This window comes from Pithys albifrons, chromosome 18, assembly GCF_047495875.1.
Source record: "Pithys albifrons albifrons isolate INPA30051 chromosome 18, PitAlb_v1, whole genome shotgun sequence".
Classification (NCBI taxonomy): domain Eukaryota; kingdom Metazoa; phylum Chordata; class Aves; order Passeriformes; family Thamnophilidae; genus Pithys; species Pithys albifrons.
The window spans coordinates 8,121,885-8,139,456 of record NC_092475.1 but is presented as its reverse complement, the minus strand read 5'-3'; the positions used below and the strand labels follow the sequence as shown (position 1 = coordinate 8,139,456).

The 17,572-nt window shown below is 44.8% G+C and overlaps 1 protein-coding gene across 7 annotated transcripts in view; it reads right to left on the bottom strand.

The window, feature by feature from the left end:
* NFATC2 (nuclear factor of activated T cells 2) overlaps nucleotides 1–17,572 on the bottom strand; it is a 90,688-nt gene that overhangs the window by 6,822 nt on the left and 66,294 nt on the right. The window contains exons 10-11 of one of the 7 annotated variants that reach the window (XM_071572717.1): nucleotides 3,536–3,623; nucleotides 2,945–3,019 (exon numbers count right to left, since the gene is read on the bottom strand). The exons of 5 other annotated variants lie outside the window; for them this stretch is intronic. In XM_071572717.1, coding sequence (XP_071428818.1) covers nucleotides 3,580–3,623 — 44 coding nt within the window. In that variant the 3' untranslated portion in view covers nucleotides 2,945–3,019; nucleotides 3,536–3,579. Of the gene's footprint in view, nucleotides 1–2,944; nucleotides 3,020–3,535; nucleotides 3,624–17,572 lie in introns of those variants that run through there. One more of the 7 variants, XM_071572716.1, reaches the window with a different exon arrangement.

Below are 17,572 nucleotides of genomic sequence, written 5' to 3'. Positions count from 1 at the left end.
AAGAGGTAAGAAAAAAACTAACTCAAACCAAAGACCTCCCTCCAAGACTGATCAATCCTCATGCAGCTGTAAGACTCCTTCATATTTAGGTCCATTTCTAGTAAATGTTTATGAAAGAACTTTAATTAACAGAGCATTTCACCACTTCCCACCATTAAGAAAACCTTGGTGCCCAGTCTCTCATTGTCTCTGGGAAGGGGAACACAGGTATTACTTTTTAACAGTTGTGACCAGTGGTTTAAAATCTCCTTCCTCTCTACATGCAATGGACTTTGTGTCAGAGGAGTTAAAATCTGTTTTTCCAAGCTCCACTGGTTGCTGCAGGGACATGTGGGCTGCACTCCCCCAGGATTCACACACAGCAGGGCCAGGAGCCTGCCAGGAGCAAGGAAGAATCCCTCTGCTCATCCAGGTATAGCAAATTTTCCTGAAGGGACCTGCCTGGACAGTTCCCATCTCTCCATGCTCAAAAATCTCACCATTAGCAGCCCACAGTTTATCTTTTTCTAATTCCAGCTGGGAAGTGCCTGATTTCAACCAGATTAGTGCCTCTTGGAGATGACACGGGCAAAGAAAAGCCTTGCTGACAGAATTCCTGTCCTCTCCTGCTGCCCAGCTTTCTACCTGCCACCTTCTGCTGGCTTCTACCAGCCTTTGGGGTGAATTCTTGCAAATCCAGCCCATCTGTGGTGCTGCTCTGCAGTGCAAGGGAGCAACCAGAGGGAGGTGAGGTTGGTCCACTTTGAGGCCAAAAGCTCCTCCAGCTCTGTCACAGCTTCCTGTTTGCTCTACCCAGGAAATGAGAGGAGCAGGTCTTCAATGGAAATTTTTCACAGACTCAGCTAAAAATAGCAGTGAGGTAAAAGAAGTGGGCACCCACTCTTACAGGGTCATTTCCTTTCTAAAAACAAGTGGACTGAGGCTGGAGGTTGATTTTATTTATCAACACGTCTGTTTGAGCAGCCAGAGAACCAAAAATACCATGTTTGAGCTTCTTTTTGTTTAATACAATAATGGAACTATCAGAGCCAACAGTCCTATCTAGGAAGGGTTAAATATTAAGTGAAACATGAGCAGAAAATTGAGCTTAGTAAACCTACAGGCCTTTGAGGGGTGCAGACCTGGTTCTGTGTCCCTGGCTGGATGCTGTGGGCATGCACTGACTCAGCCTGCAAAGTTCACTTTCCCTGCTGTGTGTGCACAGGTCAGTCAGTGGCTTCTGTGGGCTGAGGTTACAGGGGCACTGCACTCTGAGCAGAGCTAAGGAGCTGCAGAGAAGGAGCACGAAACGTGAACCCCAAAGAGGGGCTGCAGGACTGGGATTGTTCCCTGCGAGCTCTTACAGGGGCAAGGTGGGTTTGACAAGAGCCCTCTGAGATCACTTGGCCTGGAGGTCCTGGAGTCACCCTGAATTCCACCTCAGCTCAGTGGTGAGGGGAGTGTCAGCTGCATTTTAAGCGGGACTACACCAGTCTGGGAGCAATAAAGAAAAGATGTTTGAGTCAGTGCTTGTCCCAGCACTAAAAGTCCTAATCTACAACCAGAGTCCCTAAATCTAATGAAAATATAAATGTAACAGGAAAGGATGCCAAGGCAAGTTTCCCTCTCCCAGTTTGGAGTCACCTCCAGATCAAGCCTGATGAAATCACACATCCTTGGTGATCTGCTCCAGATTTGGGAGCACATGGATCCAGAGCCAGGAGTAATCCAAGAGACTGGGGATTCAACCGCAGGTTGAACAAAATCAGCAGACTGAGACCTATCCAAACCTCAGAGGAAGCCAAGGCCATGTGCTGAACTTGCTCTTCTGAACCCACCTATCTTTTTTTGGTAGCATGGTTAAAATGTAGCTCGAGTGTCGTTTCTCATTATTTGCTCATTTCTAGCTGAGAGGAAACTGAGATGATGTGATGAGTAAATAAAATATTGTTGTCTAAGGTTCCTGGCATGTGGCTGCTCTGGAGCACACTGCTATTGATCCATTTAATGATTAAATGGGGCAACGAGGACACATATAAAGATAATGAATGATTAAATCATAAAGAAGGATATTGAAATTACAGCTGCCATTAGCCATGCAGACCAAGGCTGGGCCTGAACCCCTTCAGCATTTCCTCTGTTACACTGCTGTAGTACAACTCCCCAGTAGCTGGAGACCCCATCAGACACCGCAGAGGCTGCTGGAATCATGGGGAATGCCTGTGATCCCCTAAGTGCTCAGCTTTGATGGGGCAGAGTCAGTCTCTCAGGCTCCAGGCCTCGAAGACATGTAAGCCTCTAATTCCCATCCTCTCAGACAGAAATCTGGAGTGTGTTCACTCGTGGGATGACAGGGGGTTCTATTAAATACTGAGCTCCAACGAGTAGCCCAGAGACAGAAACCAGGCCCCAGTTCAGCTGGCAGAGAGTCAGGCTGCCTGGAATTGATTCTGTCCATGGAGTTGATTCTATACATGGAGTTGATTCTGTACATGGAACTGATTCTGTACATGGAGCTGGTTCTCTACGTGTTACTGATTCGGTACATGCTGCTGATTCTGTACATGGAATTGATTCTGTACATGGAATTGATTCTCTACATGGAAGTGATTCTGTACACGGAGCTGATTCTGTACATAGAACTGATTTTGCACATGGAGCTGATTCTGTACATGGAGCTGATTTCTATGTGCATCCCCCCCGTGTGTGCACACACAGCCACAGTGCAGTGACAGCTCCATCAGTGATCCCGTAGATCTGCCTGGAAAAACCCCAACACAGTTATGCTGTCACAGCATTACACCCACGGCAGTGATGCACTTGGAATATATTTTGAAAACATGAACGAGTAAAAACTTCAGTTTTCTTGTTAACACTTTCACCTGATAACACATTAATGGTTTTTACAAGGCACTTTAAGAGTATCTGTCTCATTTATTGTATTACAACAATTAGAAGTACTTGTTTCTCATGTACAATGGAAAAAAGCAGCAGCAGGAATGTGCAGAAGTGTGTTTGCAACTCCTTTACTCTGGAGATCCTGCAAGAGTGAGAGGTGGCAAAGTTCAGCCCCAGTGGGCAGAGGGCAGGGATCCTGCAATATTCCTGCAAATTCTTGCAATATTCCATGTCTGCTCTACTGACCCATCCAAGAGGTGCTTAGACATGCAAAGCAAACACGAGACACGTGGGGAGGAACTAATGGAGTACCAGGGGGTGGGGAGGAAAGCTGACCCCTGGGTTTGTGGTGTGCCCTCAGAATGTGAGCAGGCAAGGCACGCCCTGAGGCGGGTCCAGCTGCTGCCTGCCAAGGACAGGATGCTCCAGCCCAACATGCACAGCCCCAGCTCTCCTGCCCTGCCCATCAGGCCCCAGCTACTTCAGGACAGCTGTGTGGTTCACAAGTAGGGAAGGAAAAGGATGAAAAAATAAAATTAAATAAGATTTTAAACCCTCTAAGCCAAATAAAAAGGGGCATGACTATTTAATTGAAAAAAAAATAAATAAAGGTTAAAGAAACACACAGCTGGAGAAAAGGCAGAAAAATACCAATTACCTTTCTTTTTGATTGCTTGGATCAAAGATCACAGTCATTCTTTTTCATATAATGTTTTGTATCCAGCTAAGGTGTGTATCTATCAGCTCTGAAAAAGATTTGCAAAACCATTTTTGAGAAAAAAGGTAACCTTTGACCTATGTTGTATGGCCAAATGTTACAGTTTTCAGCTACTCTTCATTTTTTGGTTTAATTTATTAAAAGGACATTTTAGCACATACATTACATAAGGCAGAACTGAACCGCTGACCTTTCTGTTTGCTCAGATCCAGCACTAGATTTTACTTTTCCCCCCTCTTTTCTCGACTGACATGCTCTAAAAATGAATATGCCAAAAATTACACTCCTAAATTGATGATGAAATATGTAAAATGCTGAGAATTTGATCTGAGACTTCAGAGGCACAGGAGGTCCCTGCGACTTGTACGTCAGGTCAAAGACTAGTCACTGCCTTTTGCAAAAGTCAGCTCTATCATCACCTCAGTGGCCCCAATAAGATGCAACACATTTATGCCAGATCAGAAGTCAGTCCCTTTTAATTAACTGATGTAACCACAGTGACTGTGCAAATTAGACTTTGGCTTTATTGTACAGAACAGGAAAGATGTGCAAAGAAATTACGAAAGTTACAGTCTTTGCTTCACTACATATAAAGTGATTTTTTCCCCATATAAAAAGATAGTCTGCTTCATTTTTTCTTGTCTAATCTCTTGAAATTTCTTTTTAAATCACCATGAAAGCAATTGGCGCTTCTGCAGAACCACATGGAAATTAAAAAAAAAAAGAACCACAATATTAAGGAGGAAAAACTCCTTCTTAAAATCTAACTTTTGAGTGCAAGACTCAGAAGTGTCTTTGCTGCTGGATTTCAGGTGACTATATATAGAAAAGAAATATTTTACTTGGCTCCCAAGGATTGTGCAGCCACGTATCACAGACTGGAACCTACCACTCAGGACACAGCCTATTTTATCCCCTGCATCCTGGAAAATCAGCTTTTGCACACGCAAGCACAGCAGCTCCTTGACTGCAAACACAAACTTTGGTGTGTCAGGCACAAGGAGTCCAAACCCAAAAAACTATGCTGGGGGAAAAAACCTGGGACTCCGGGGTTGTTTTATAAATTAACAGCAATAAAATGCCTTTTTTTTTTTCTGGAAAATGGGGACATATAACTGCTAAGGTGTTCTTGGCTGTAAAGTTTTATTTAATTATACATCAAGAAAAGGGTTTACTCAGAAATAATGCCAATAGATGTACCCTGAAAGTTTTCTTCCCTGTCCTGCTTGTAATCCATGAAGTCTGCGTAAACTATAAACCACTTCCACACCATTCAGCTCAACAGCAATCATGTCACCTCCATTAATTAAGAAAACTCTTGGAATACTGATCTCAAACTAAGTGTCAATTCAAGTCCCAGGATGCATTTTTGCTATAACAGTTTCAATAGACTCAAAACCTCTTCACATCATTCCATGAATGTAACAACATAATCTAGATTTCTGATGAAAAGAGAGTCTAAAAAAATTGCAGATTTTTTGCTAAAGCCTGTCCCCACTGAAACCAATATCTAAACCCCTCAGGATTCACAGGATCTGTATTTCACTCACAACATTTAAATATCCTTCCTCTATATTTCAGTACAGTTCTAGAGTGAGGAGCAAGAATAAAATTATCAGTATTTATGCTACCATCCTACCCAAAATGTTCAACAGGAAGCTGGGTGTACCTGTAAGAAGAGAGCTGAAAATAAAGATAGCATTTCTGCTAAAAAAGTTTGATGCCCTACAGGACTAGAGATCAAAACTATCACAGAGGAAGTATTTGAAACACAAAAACTCTCTGTGACTCCACCTCAGAAATGCTAAGGATTTTCTTAGTACTTTCATTATTGCCAGAGTACTTCCAGAAAAGATCAACAGCCACTACGAAACAACTGCCTTCAAACTGTCAGGATAGAGTGTTAGAGCAGGATGGTGGGACTCCAGAGCTTGGACCTCTGCTCTGTCATCATCTTGTCATATGGATCTGGCCAAGTCCAAAGCACCCCCGAAGGACCAGATTTATTACAGATCTGTTTTGTTCTGAAAAATGCACAAAGTTTGTGAAGGTCACACGCATGGAATTTAAACAATCCATGCTCAGCTAACAGCAAAGAGCCTGACATGAGGATGACCTGCACAAAATGACCCAGACTCTGTAGTATATCCACTGTACTACATGTAGTGCAGTGCAATTTCAGGAGTCCCTACAGGATGTTTTAAAGTCCTTAGGCAGGGCTTTAGACCCTCTAGATCTCAAAGTACCACAGGCATGAGGTACTGAGCTCTCTTTGGCACTCTGCAAATCCCAACAGGCAACCATTTCAGTTACTAATCCAAAACATTTAAATCTATGTTAGTCAACATTGGAATGCTCAACACTTCTAAAAATCAGATCCTAATTATTTCCATCAGGAAACTGAGCTAACCCAGGTAACAGAGAGCACTTTGAAGACAGGGACCTGTTCTGACTTTGCTGTACAGCGCCTAAAGTGAGGACAATAAGGAGTATCCTCAGCCCCAGCCCTGGGGATGCCTCGTCCTGGGAGATACTGGGGCACCACTGGAGAGAAGCTTCCCAGACACTCTCCACTGACTGTGGGAAGGCTGGAACTGGTGTCCCCACACAGCCTGAATAATTTCTTTTAGGCAAATAACCCTTTGCTTTTGCCTATTGATGCATTACCCTCGGACAGAAGTTCCCTGTGCCGTTCCCTAGGGCCAGATTCTCCTCAGTTACACAAAGCAAAGTGACCTGATCCAAGTGAAGGAGAAGAGCAGTTTGCAGCAGTGGAGCTCAGGTGCAGCCTGGGCAGCTCTCCCTGCCCTCCTGCCGTGCCCACACTGCTGGGTGTCTGTACCTCTCTGCCATGCTTCACTTTAGCTTGTTACACAAATGGTTACGACCTTGTAAATCAGTAATAAGTTGCACCCAAACCTGCAAGTGATTAGTAAACAATCGTTGCACTTCCATGGCCAGAGGACTTTCACACAGTTAATCAGTTAAGAAAAGGATTGAGTGTTAACTGGTTGTTTAATTCCCTGGAAGAGCAGTTTATTGAGGCCCCTTATTGAGGGCTGAAATCTGAGCACAAACAATAGACAGGAGAGTGATGTTGCTACAAATTACATGTTCTCCTGCAATAAGTGGAGCCCAATAGTGCCCTAACATAAACTGAATGGAGGAATTCTGAGGCCGATAGGTGCCATTTGTGGTGCTTTTGGTTATTTAATCCATCTGATCTCTGTCTGAATCTACTAGAAATCAATGAGTTAAGTTTTCAAGGCACCTTTTCCATGAACCAGGACACTGGGCTTAGATGCTGTTTGTAGGACACACATGCACACACACATGAGCTTTCTCACCCCGGGCTGTTGACTGGAACAGCAAGACAAAGAGCAATTTTTCACTCAAGAGTATGATTTCCTGTTTGCTTGATGGATTTCAGTATTTAGTCATCATTTGTTTTATCAGAAGATTCTAAGACAGGTGCAAACCTGCCTATGCACAGGCTGGAGAACCAGCATCACCTGTGGATCCAGAAAGGGCACCTTCAGGAACTATGTCATGCGCTTTCCCTCCTGCCCCATGAAGGCTTCAGCATATCCCTGTGGGCAGCCTTTGGAGCTCATCTGCAGGCTCAGACTCCCTGACCTTAATTTAGAGGGGTTGCACCTCAGATACTTAGAGTACAATGGGAGGCATCACATCAAACTAGGGCATTTCTTCAAGTCTCATTCTCCTTTTTGTGCCCAGTCCACAGCACTGTAGACACTGAAACCAAACCCAAGGAATGGTGTTCAGGGTGGCACCTGGTGCCAGGTGCTTCCCAACTTCTCCCTGGGTTACCTGACAAGGACTGGCTCTGAGTATCAGTGCTGACACTGCTGGGACCTAGATGAATATGAAACAAAAGTTCCTGTGTTATTGTTTGCTAAGATGATGATAAATATTCTGTGTGTTTCTGAGCTAAACCCCTCAGGTCTGTTTAGTCACACACAGGAGGCACAAAAGGACTGCAACACTGAGCTGCCTTTGTGCAGTTCCTCTGCCAGTGGCAGCAGCTGCTTTGGGAAGAGTACCTTGAAAGTGGAAAACCAGCTCAGCTGGGTGTGATGAGGAACTCCAGGCCACCGTGGATTTGGTTTGTAGTAGCTTTCCATAACAAAGTCTTTTTTTAACTGACTTTCTTTCTGCTCACATATATTTAGATATGACTTTCATTCTGCAGCTCTCTGATGCCAGAGAGTTTTGGCTGCAATTGAAGGGAAGGGACACGTGTTTGAGTCATGGAGTTGGCTCTCTCTGGTTGATAGTTAGTGAGTTACTGAGAAAAGATGAAGTTTGTATTTAGTTTTAGTTTACATGCAACGAGACCAAGTAAAATATTCCAAGTAGAATGAGCACATGATAAATAAATATATAAAAACTTGCACCAGAAGGGGATGGAGTTCATTTTGTAGACCACGTTAGTTGGCTAAAGCAATACAAAAATACTAGGCTGATGGACTGAAGCTTAAGAAACACAAGGCAAGAGTCTTCATTTTGTCACTCCTAACTCTTGATTTAACTCTGTTGCAGGTGATGCTGTGGCTGCAAAGCAAAAGGGTGAACTGCTCTTGATTCTGGTTTTTGTGTGTGGTTTGGACCTTATGAATTTGCTGCAGAACTGCTGAGATAAGCAGTGCCATTTGGCATTAAGACATCATTCTTTTACATTAAAACCAGCAGAGACAAAGGAGGTTGGTGATGATTTTTCCCTCCAGTAGCTTGCACCTCATGGTTTAAAAGCTGATGAAATTGGTATTGGACACCACAACACCTCTGGAACAGTACCTGCCATCAGGGAGAGCACACAAGCAACAGCACTATTTATTCTCATGTCACTCTGTAGTTTCATCATTCTCCAGGACTTAACCTATTTACTGAGAGCAGGGTGAGTCATTCAGCAACGTGATTCAAAAATAGAGAGGAAAAAGAGAAGGGATGGGAGAAAGCTATTTTTTACAGGAAATAATTGGCGGGTAGGACCAGAAGAACAGTTACAGCATGTTCAGGATTAGCTGAAAGCACAAGATAGGCAATGCTGCTGCTTTTTTATTTCTGTCACAAAGGCACAACCAGAACAAATATTTAATTGAGGGGAAACAAACCATTTAACAAATATTTAATTAAGGGAAAACAAACCATATTACCCTTCCCTTTAGGCAGTTTTGCAGGGGATGAACACTCAATAATGTAATCTGCTTTTCTCCCTTGAGCACTAGTGCTTATGTCTATTAATCCATGAAATTATTCACTGGCTCTAATTCTCTGGCATCTTATCTTCTGCTGTGTCCTACTCTCCAGGCATCCCCATTGAAGGGCTTGTGGCTTCTTGCAGAACCTGAGCCTCTCCAGCAAACCAGGTTTTCCTCCAAACATATCTGAACTGAATGTTGAGCCTGGTTCTCAGGAGAAAACAGCAGGCAGAAAATCCCTGTCCTAGGGTAACATGGAAGATGCACAAGTGGCTTATGAACAATCTTGCCAAATGAACCGAGGTCCCCTGTGGACCAGTGATACAAATATCCTTCTGCTGGCAATTACTCAGCTCTCACAAACAGCTTCAGACCAGTGAGTGTGCACAAGGCATTGGTTTCTTATGTGCTGTGTTTTCAAGAGAACTGTGGACAGTAGGCACAACACTGACCAGGGGGACACACAAAATCACTTGTGCACACAGATTATTTTTTATTGTGACTCCACACCCTTCAACAAACGAGTATTAGGGGCAAGATTCTTCCCCCTTCACCCCAGACATGGAATGGCAAGGGCTGTTTGAGGAGCTCTGGGTTAGGAACTGCCTCTGCAGGTCCTGCCAATGGGAATCCAGCACTTAACTTTGGGGCTGCAATTACTACTCCCAAGTCAGCTGGAAAGAATCCAGACTATTAAATATTTAAGTAGTTATTGACAGAGTGTTACAATTCACATCTAATAATGTCAAGGAGGTGCCACACACAAGATACTGTGAGTCTGCCCACATCCATCTGTTTGCTTTTATTTTGCACTTTGACTCTAAGTCCTTTGAGGGAGAAACAGCTTTTTTTCCTTTGGAGTCAACACAGGATCTGCCATGATGGAGTTCTCATCTGTGCTGGGGTTTCTAACAAAATAATTGAATAGTAAAAATGATATAAAATACTATGGAATATATGTATAAATCAGAGACCATGAGACAGAGCTAATTACAAGAGACACCTGTTACTAGAAAAAGGAGTGCAAAAGACTATGGGGAACAGTTACTGCAGCTGGCTTTGCATCTCACCTCCAGAAGACCAGGAGCATCTGACAGTAAATAGCTTGAGAGAATGAGAAAAATGTATATGCATCATCCAAAGACTTCAAACTTTCAATCTGAGTCAATGGCATGAAGGAGAAAACTTTCATTCTCGAAAAGAAAAAGAAAGAAAAAAAAAGAAAAAGGAAATAAAAAATAAAAGAGAAAAGAAAAGAAAAGAAAAGGATATCAACTACTACAACTAGAGCTGAGCCCCTTGGTGTCCAGTAGCTGGGGGTAACTCCCCTTTAGCTGATGTACAGCTGGTGCTGTCGAGGTTGGGCAATTCCCAACCTCACCACATCAGCACTAACCTACATTTGTTCAGAAATTAGCCCTCAATTATTTCCAGATCTCCCATCTCAGTTCCAGATCAAGCTGTAGGAACAACCACCCAAAGAGACTGCCCCAGGGAATCCTTCCCAGAATTTCATGATGAGCCATCCCAAATTTTCCAGCTGTGAGGTCTGAGAACTGTGTGTACCCCCACGCACCCCAGGCAGGAGGTAGAATCCTGTGCTCATGGCAGTGTCTCAGGGGCACAGTGCAAGGCATTGTGAACACCTGGCAAGCTCATCCAAATCACTCCCAAGTCTCACCAGTTGTATGACAATGTTCTCCTCTACACACAAGTTTGCACAGCCAGCTCACAAGCTCTGTATTTGTGGCTCATATTGAACCTATTACTTTGCATTTAACCATCCATTGCTACACTTCCTGGGTGAATTCCAACCTAACAACGAAGGCTTTGGAACCACAGCATGATAAAACACCCTCTTGCCTAAAATAAAGACAGAACTTGCTTACCATTTGATATGATCTCATCTGACTACAGAACACATTCAGCAGCAATTGGCAGGCCATCCCTGTGGCCAGGAACACGGATTGAACGGGAATACTGTTTGTCCTGCAGTTGGGGAACTAGCCACAGACTGCTGGAAGACACAGCATAGCAAAGCTGAAGGCCAAGATCACCAGAACTCCTGCTGAGCGGTCCTGGAAGGAGAGTGGCTGCCAACAAGAACAAAATGCCCCAACTAACACACATAGTGTAGTGAAACCATATGGAGCCACTGGATATCCTCTGTCAGATTTCTAAAAGTACTTTGGTATGCAGCTCTCAACTAAGTCACTGTGGATTAGATATCTAGCCACTTTTTAAAATACCCAATACACCAAAAGACAAGGACATGTCACCTCTTGGCATTTGGCATAGACTGTACCCAACGCTTCCCTGACAGAGGAGATGGAACAAGTGTTGGGGAGCATCAATAGAGGATGTTCTACAACAGGAACTGGGGGCTGTTCTTTGGGACACCAAGGAGGGATGGGAAGGTTTTTGTACTAATAAGAGCTGAATCATGGGTGAGGAGGTAATGCTATACGTTCCTTGCAGCATCATCCCAAGGAAGCACATGGGAACAGCTCCGAGGGCTGACTGTCACCAGCCACTGCACTTTTCCAGAGGCTCAACATGGAGCATCCAGGGTGGGCAGAAAAACAGACAAAGAACCAGTCCAACTGTCCAGCCTGACCTGTACTCCCCCACAACTCAGGAAGCTCAGAGACTGGGCCATGGGCACCAGCACATCCACAGAGCCTGTCACAGCCAGGTCTAGCTCCCATGGTCTTCCCTGGCGCTGCAGGACTGTCTGGCAGTGAGCACAGGTGCCACACTCCATGCTGGAGTTACCTGCTGGCCATGGATCACTGAGCCCTGTGGCTGCAGGAAAATACCTGGGAAAGGGGAGGGAATATTCTAGGTACTACAAAAATGCCACAGCAAGAGACCGAAAAATAACAGTAATTACTGATGGGAAAAGACAGACTATCCAAGAGGCTGGGGCTTTCCCCTTTACAGTCAAGAAGTTAAACTGTGCTCAAGTTGAAGTGGGTGTTTAAGCCTTGGTAACTTCAGAACAAGTTCATGCTACAGTGGGTGCTGGGAGAGGGCAGAAGGAGCATCACAGAACTGAAACTGCCCTGTTTTGAGCTGACAGCAACCAGTGACCCTGGGGGAGCCCTGCCAAGCAGAGCTCTGTCATGTGTCACAGCCAAGCCAGCAGCCAACATCCCTCTGGGGGCCATGGGCACAGAGGGTGGGGTGGGAGTGTGCTCTGCCCTGGCTGTGTCACACACAGGTCACAGCACACGGCTTTCCTTGGGGTCCCCTCAACATGACTAATCAACATTGGAAATAATTCTGCAGTTTATATTTGGGCTGGAAATCACCACTGAAGGCAGTGACAGCCAGCAGAGTCTCCAGAGAGGGTTTGGTCACTGCCGACCCTGGCTGAGACCAGGACAACGAGGACTGACGCCCTTTGGCCAACAAGAGAGGCAATTTTTGTGACTCAAGGAGGTGTCTGTCTCCAGTGGGCACTCTCCCCTTCTCATCACCTATGGTAGGTGCCCCAGAAACACCCTCAGTTGCATTTCTTCTCCACCACTTGTGCCCCAGCTTGGCCCTGAGCTGTGTGGGGACAGCATAAAAGGGGCCAGAGGGCAACATGAGTGCAACTGCTTTGGCTTGGGCTTCTTTTTTTCTTCTTGATTCAAAAATGTCATCTGCATCCAGCTGTTAGTATTTTGGAAATCTCCTGCATTTTGTTTTCTCATGTGGTTTATTGTGGCTGATGCTACAGCTGCAAACTCCTGGCAGCCAGTGAGTCTGCTTAAAGAAACTAGACATGAAAGGCCAAGTCCTGACTAGCACTTCCTCCCTGGAGAGCACCCTGGGGCTCCCTCTGGGCAGCCTCTTCATCACTCCAGTGGGACAGGGAATCCTTAACTCCACTGCAATCCCACCAGGTGAGTGTGGAACTGCACAAATAGGGATCTATATCAAATGATGTGGCAGAGAGAATATTTCAGTTAAACCAATCAATAGAATTCCAAACCACTAAGGCATTGCTATCCACTGGCAGGTTCTCTGCTTTTATGTCTTTTTTTTTAAATCCCATATTGTTGTAAGTATAACTGATGTTATCTATAAAAAGACTGTGATTCAGCAACAGGGCATGTTACACATGAATAAGGGTCATGCCTTTACCCCTGCACTTCCAGGAGCTTGTCCCATGCCTGTTCCAGTTGCCTTCTCTCTCTCTCTCTCTCTATCAGCCACAGTCTTCTCTCCCTCTATTCCAGAGCAGACATCCCTGGGGTGGGGAATGGCTGCACCACAGTGCCTTGAAAGGGCCAGAGATACTGTGGAATGTTATGAGGAGGTGGGGGCTTGCTAAGATTTGTTTTCAAAGAACAAACTTTTAATGGGGTGTAGGTTATATATGTGAAAACATGGTGATTAGGTAAAGTCAAGGGACAGGACTTCATTACTTAAATAATTCCTCACTTTGACAGCCGAATCCCAAATCCCCCATTTTCATCCACAACAACTTAATTCCATGCTCAGTTACTCAGTGACATGGATAAAATTATCCATTTCTCAACAATCAGGTAAATGGAAACAATACTGAGTGATTATTAACCCTTGATGATTATATTTATAAAGTAAGCTTTAAAAGAAGGTATAAGTGATACAAAAGTGTATTTGGAGCAGCAGAGGGGTTCAGTGGTGTGCTGGGGGTGCTCCCCTGGCAGGGGTAGGACAGGCCTTGGAGGCAGTGAAGGTGTGCAGGGCCATGTGAAGCCCTGGGATTGGAAAAGATAGGAAAAATCCTCTTTAGAGTTTCCCTAATTCCACATTGTGCTGAAGTTAAAGTAGAAAAGAGAACATATATAGTGTGGGCTGCTTGTAAGGTCACCAAACCAGTGGAGAAGGGACTACTTTAATTTCCCTTTTACCTGGAAAGAAAAATAAACTTAAAAAACCCAACAAAAATAACACTACTACCTCTTTTAATGGTTGGAAAAAAACTGTCTGGGAGGGGAGATAGGTGAAAACACCTTGTTGGACATGTTTTCCATGCCCCATGGCAGGCCTGGTGTGCCCTTCTCAATGGCTGGAGGCAGTCATTGCTCAGGCAGGAGGGATGGGGTGAGGAGGACGTGGAGTTTGCTGTGCTGTCCAGAAGATGAAAACACTAGTGCTGTTTATAGAGGGAAACCCAATTCGTCAGCCCAAATGAATTCCTGTGCTAATCCATGCAGGCTTCATGTTTTCCACCAGCCCCAGCCACTGTAAAGACTATCTTTAGGAGGCACAGTGTGTTTGGAAAGGAGCAGCTGGAAAGAGGGGACGTTTATGCCAGCTTGGAAGGGTTTCTGGTATGGAAAAACAGGAATGCTCTCTTGGGTCTCCCCACAAAATTAAAGCATCTTCATCCAGAGCAAAACGATGCCAAGCACAACAAACAAAAGCGGCTTTCCCCAACTCTCCTGGGCAGCCTCACTCGGGGCTCACAATGGTTTCCATAGAACTTGTTTTGCTATCATAACAAATTCGATCTGTCCAGGCCTGATGGTGTGCACTGTTTGCTAAAGACAAGAAAATTCATTTCCTCGCTGATTTGGCTGCCAGAGCATTTTTGTTTGTGTGCCACAGACAGGGACTCCCCAGATCACCAGAGCATCTGCCTGGCGGCCGAACGCCGCAGACCTCCTGGAAAGAGAAACCCTGGAGAGGTTTGGGTCTGTGTGGCACCACGAGAGTCCCCTTTGCTGCAGGGGCTGGGCAGAGGCTGCCCTGTGCTAACCACTGCCGTGCCACAGCCCCTGATCCTGCCAGGCTGAGCCGCCCCAGCTCCGTGTCTGAGCAGCACCAGGCGCTTCCTGGAATAACCAGGCACCACCGCGAGCATCGCTCCTGCCTACACGGGAGGAAACGAATGTCTTGGGCTGCTGACCACAAGCTGTGAAACGCTGCTGAACACCACAGTGTGACTGTGATTAAGGGCAAGATTATCTGCACAGGCACTGGAACGCCACACAGGGCACAGGTTCCTCCCAGCCCTTCTGCAGAGACACTCCTGCTCAGTGGTTTCTCAAAAGCAGAGACGTTTTTCTGCATGACAGAAACAGATGGAGGAGCATTTAATGCTGCATCTAAACCAAGACCTTTATCACAACCACTCAAATTGCTGGAAATTCTTAATCTTTACCTGAAATTTGCACTAGTTTTGAAGATAGGAAGAGCTATGAAATGTAATCAAGTATAGAACAAAGGTCTGTATTAACTTCTAAAACAGATACAGCACAATTTGGTGTATGTATGATTTTTAATAACAGCCTGTAAAATTTGTGCTAAGGAAAAATTTGTATAAAAATCAATGGCATTTGTTTAAAAGGAAACATATCTGAAAACACAGTAGAGTTATTTGAAGCTGCAGGATGACCTCAGGAGAGCTCTCAGAGCTGTAACCCAGCCTACCTAGCTGAAAATTGCACCCTAGGGTCTACCTGCTGGAATCTTGGGTTGCTTTCCAAGGAAGAACATAGCACCCCACTCAAAGCAAATAAACATGTCTGCAGAAGAAAATGTAATGTAATTTTAAGGAAAAGAGACTCACAACCCAAAATGCAGCTTCTGAAAGTCCCTCTCAAATTTACCTCAGTTGTGATTCAAGCCAAGCCAGTTTCACATTGGACTTGCCCAATGCCTGGAGTCGCCACTGTGTGCAGAGTATTTCCAGCCCTTGTAAACATCAATTTGTAGTTAAAATTATAATTACTTCATCTCCTGTGACTTGAACTGAAGCACTCCCTCAAGTCCTAGGACAGGTTCCTTATGTTGGTGACCATTTACCTACAGAAATGCTAAGCCTTATTTTTAAGTGGTTTTGGCTGACCCATGAACGTGTGATTACAGCACAGGGACAGCAGTGCCCTGTGTGCCCATTCCCTGGAAAGCAGTGGCCAAAGGCACTGTGGATGCACCAGAACTACACAGAGCATCTGAGAGCTGGTGCCTTTCAAAGTCAGGACCTTCACAGACACTTCAGGAGAACAGCCCTGCTGCCTCCTGGTAAGAACTGGAAGTCCACAAGTGGCTGGTGAAGACCCAGCAAGAGCACCAAGAGGTATTTGGCCATAAAGGGAATGCATCTGACACATCATCCAGCTTCCTTTGCCCTTGTGGCTACAGAGTCTCCTGGAACTGAGATCTTACAAAAAACCTGACACCGTGTTGCTCATAATGACAAATGCTGAACCCAGGGAGGTTTAACTGTCACAATACTTTCACCATGGACTCCCATACTTCTGAAGTGGTTCCCCCTTCTTTTAGTCATTCTCACTCTTTCCAAAGAAACTTAGAAACCACCTAAATAAACCAGCACCCATTGAGACACTGCAAATGTCATAAGAGTCATTCATGTGTCTCACTATTTGTCCTACATTTGACTTGATTCATTCATGGATGATGAAGTCATTCATCATTAAGAAACTAAACCAAACCAAACCACACCACAATCCGGGAATCTTTGACTAGACTCCCCTGGCAGAGACGATCAGAGGGAATGATTGCAAACTTACACTGTAATTTACTGCTACTTTAACCCTGGCCCAGTTTTTGCACATTGAAAGTGGAGGTTCAGACTCCTTGCAAAAAGAACAACTCACCACATAAGCACTGATAAAGGACCAAACTCTTCTCACTTTGCAGTGATGTCACCAGACTATTTCTGCAGGGCCTCAAGGTTTTGTGGTCACACAGTGCTTTGGTGCACAAACAGCTCTGGCACACAACCAACCCCCTCCCAGCACCCACGACCCAAAGCATGCAGCTGAGGGGAAGCAAGGACAGCCCCTTCTGATCTTTACTTCCACATCTGACAATTATCCACCCAGAAAAAGTCTCCCTCAGATGTAAACCTATCCCTCACTTCAACATCCATGGGCAAAGTCAGAAATACTTCTCTCACTACATGCAGTTTAACTACAATCTCACACTAAAAAAAGAGTGTTTGTTCAGCTGAAGGCAGTCTGTGTTTTGGAATGCAAAGTTTCCAAATTAAAAATCCACAAAAGGGCACGGCTTGATTAAAATGGGAACTGTGTGGATTAGGAGAACCTGCAGGAAGATGGGGAGTATCAGACTAGTTCCCACTGAGTCAGTAAGTGTTGCCCTGCTGAGCCGCATGGGCATCACTGTAATCTCTTTGATCCTTAGTGGTTTTATTCTAGTTAACAGTAGCTGAAGATTTAACTCTTTTATACCTATCACTGCCAACTCAGGACCAAGCTTTCAAAGTAATTTGCAGACCATTAGTCACACAAATATGGAGACATCAGAGATTTAATTCCAAACAGACCACAGCACTACTAGTAGATGTGCACCTACACTGGAGAACAGGAATGTGAGCAGAGTTGGGAGTCCTGGGATGTCCGTTTTTGTGCAGACCCCTTTTGGAGCGAGGAGTCATCTGTGAAACTCCCAGCTGGATGTATGCCCAGATTCCTGTGCTTGCAAAACTGAAGCATGGGGACTTGCAGTGATGACTCAGACACAACTGCATTGTTTATACATTTTAGGCTGGCTTTTACCTTCCTCTGGTTTCTTCTTGGTGAACACAGAAAAAAATTATATCACAGAATTAAGAAAGAGTGTGATAACCATCATATGACTGAAAATTCAAATGAGGAGCTGATATGCTGGGAAGGGAGTTCTATGGTCTTCAAGTGTTTGTTCTTCCCCAACCCCTGACTCTCCTGCTGGCTCAACTACAGATGTGCTGCATGTTTTTCAACTCTGAGAAGGTGGAACGACCTATTAG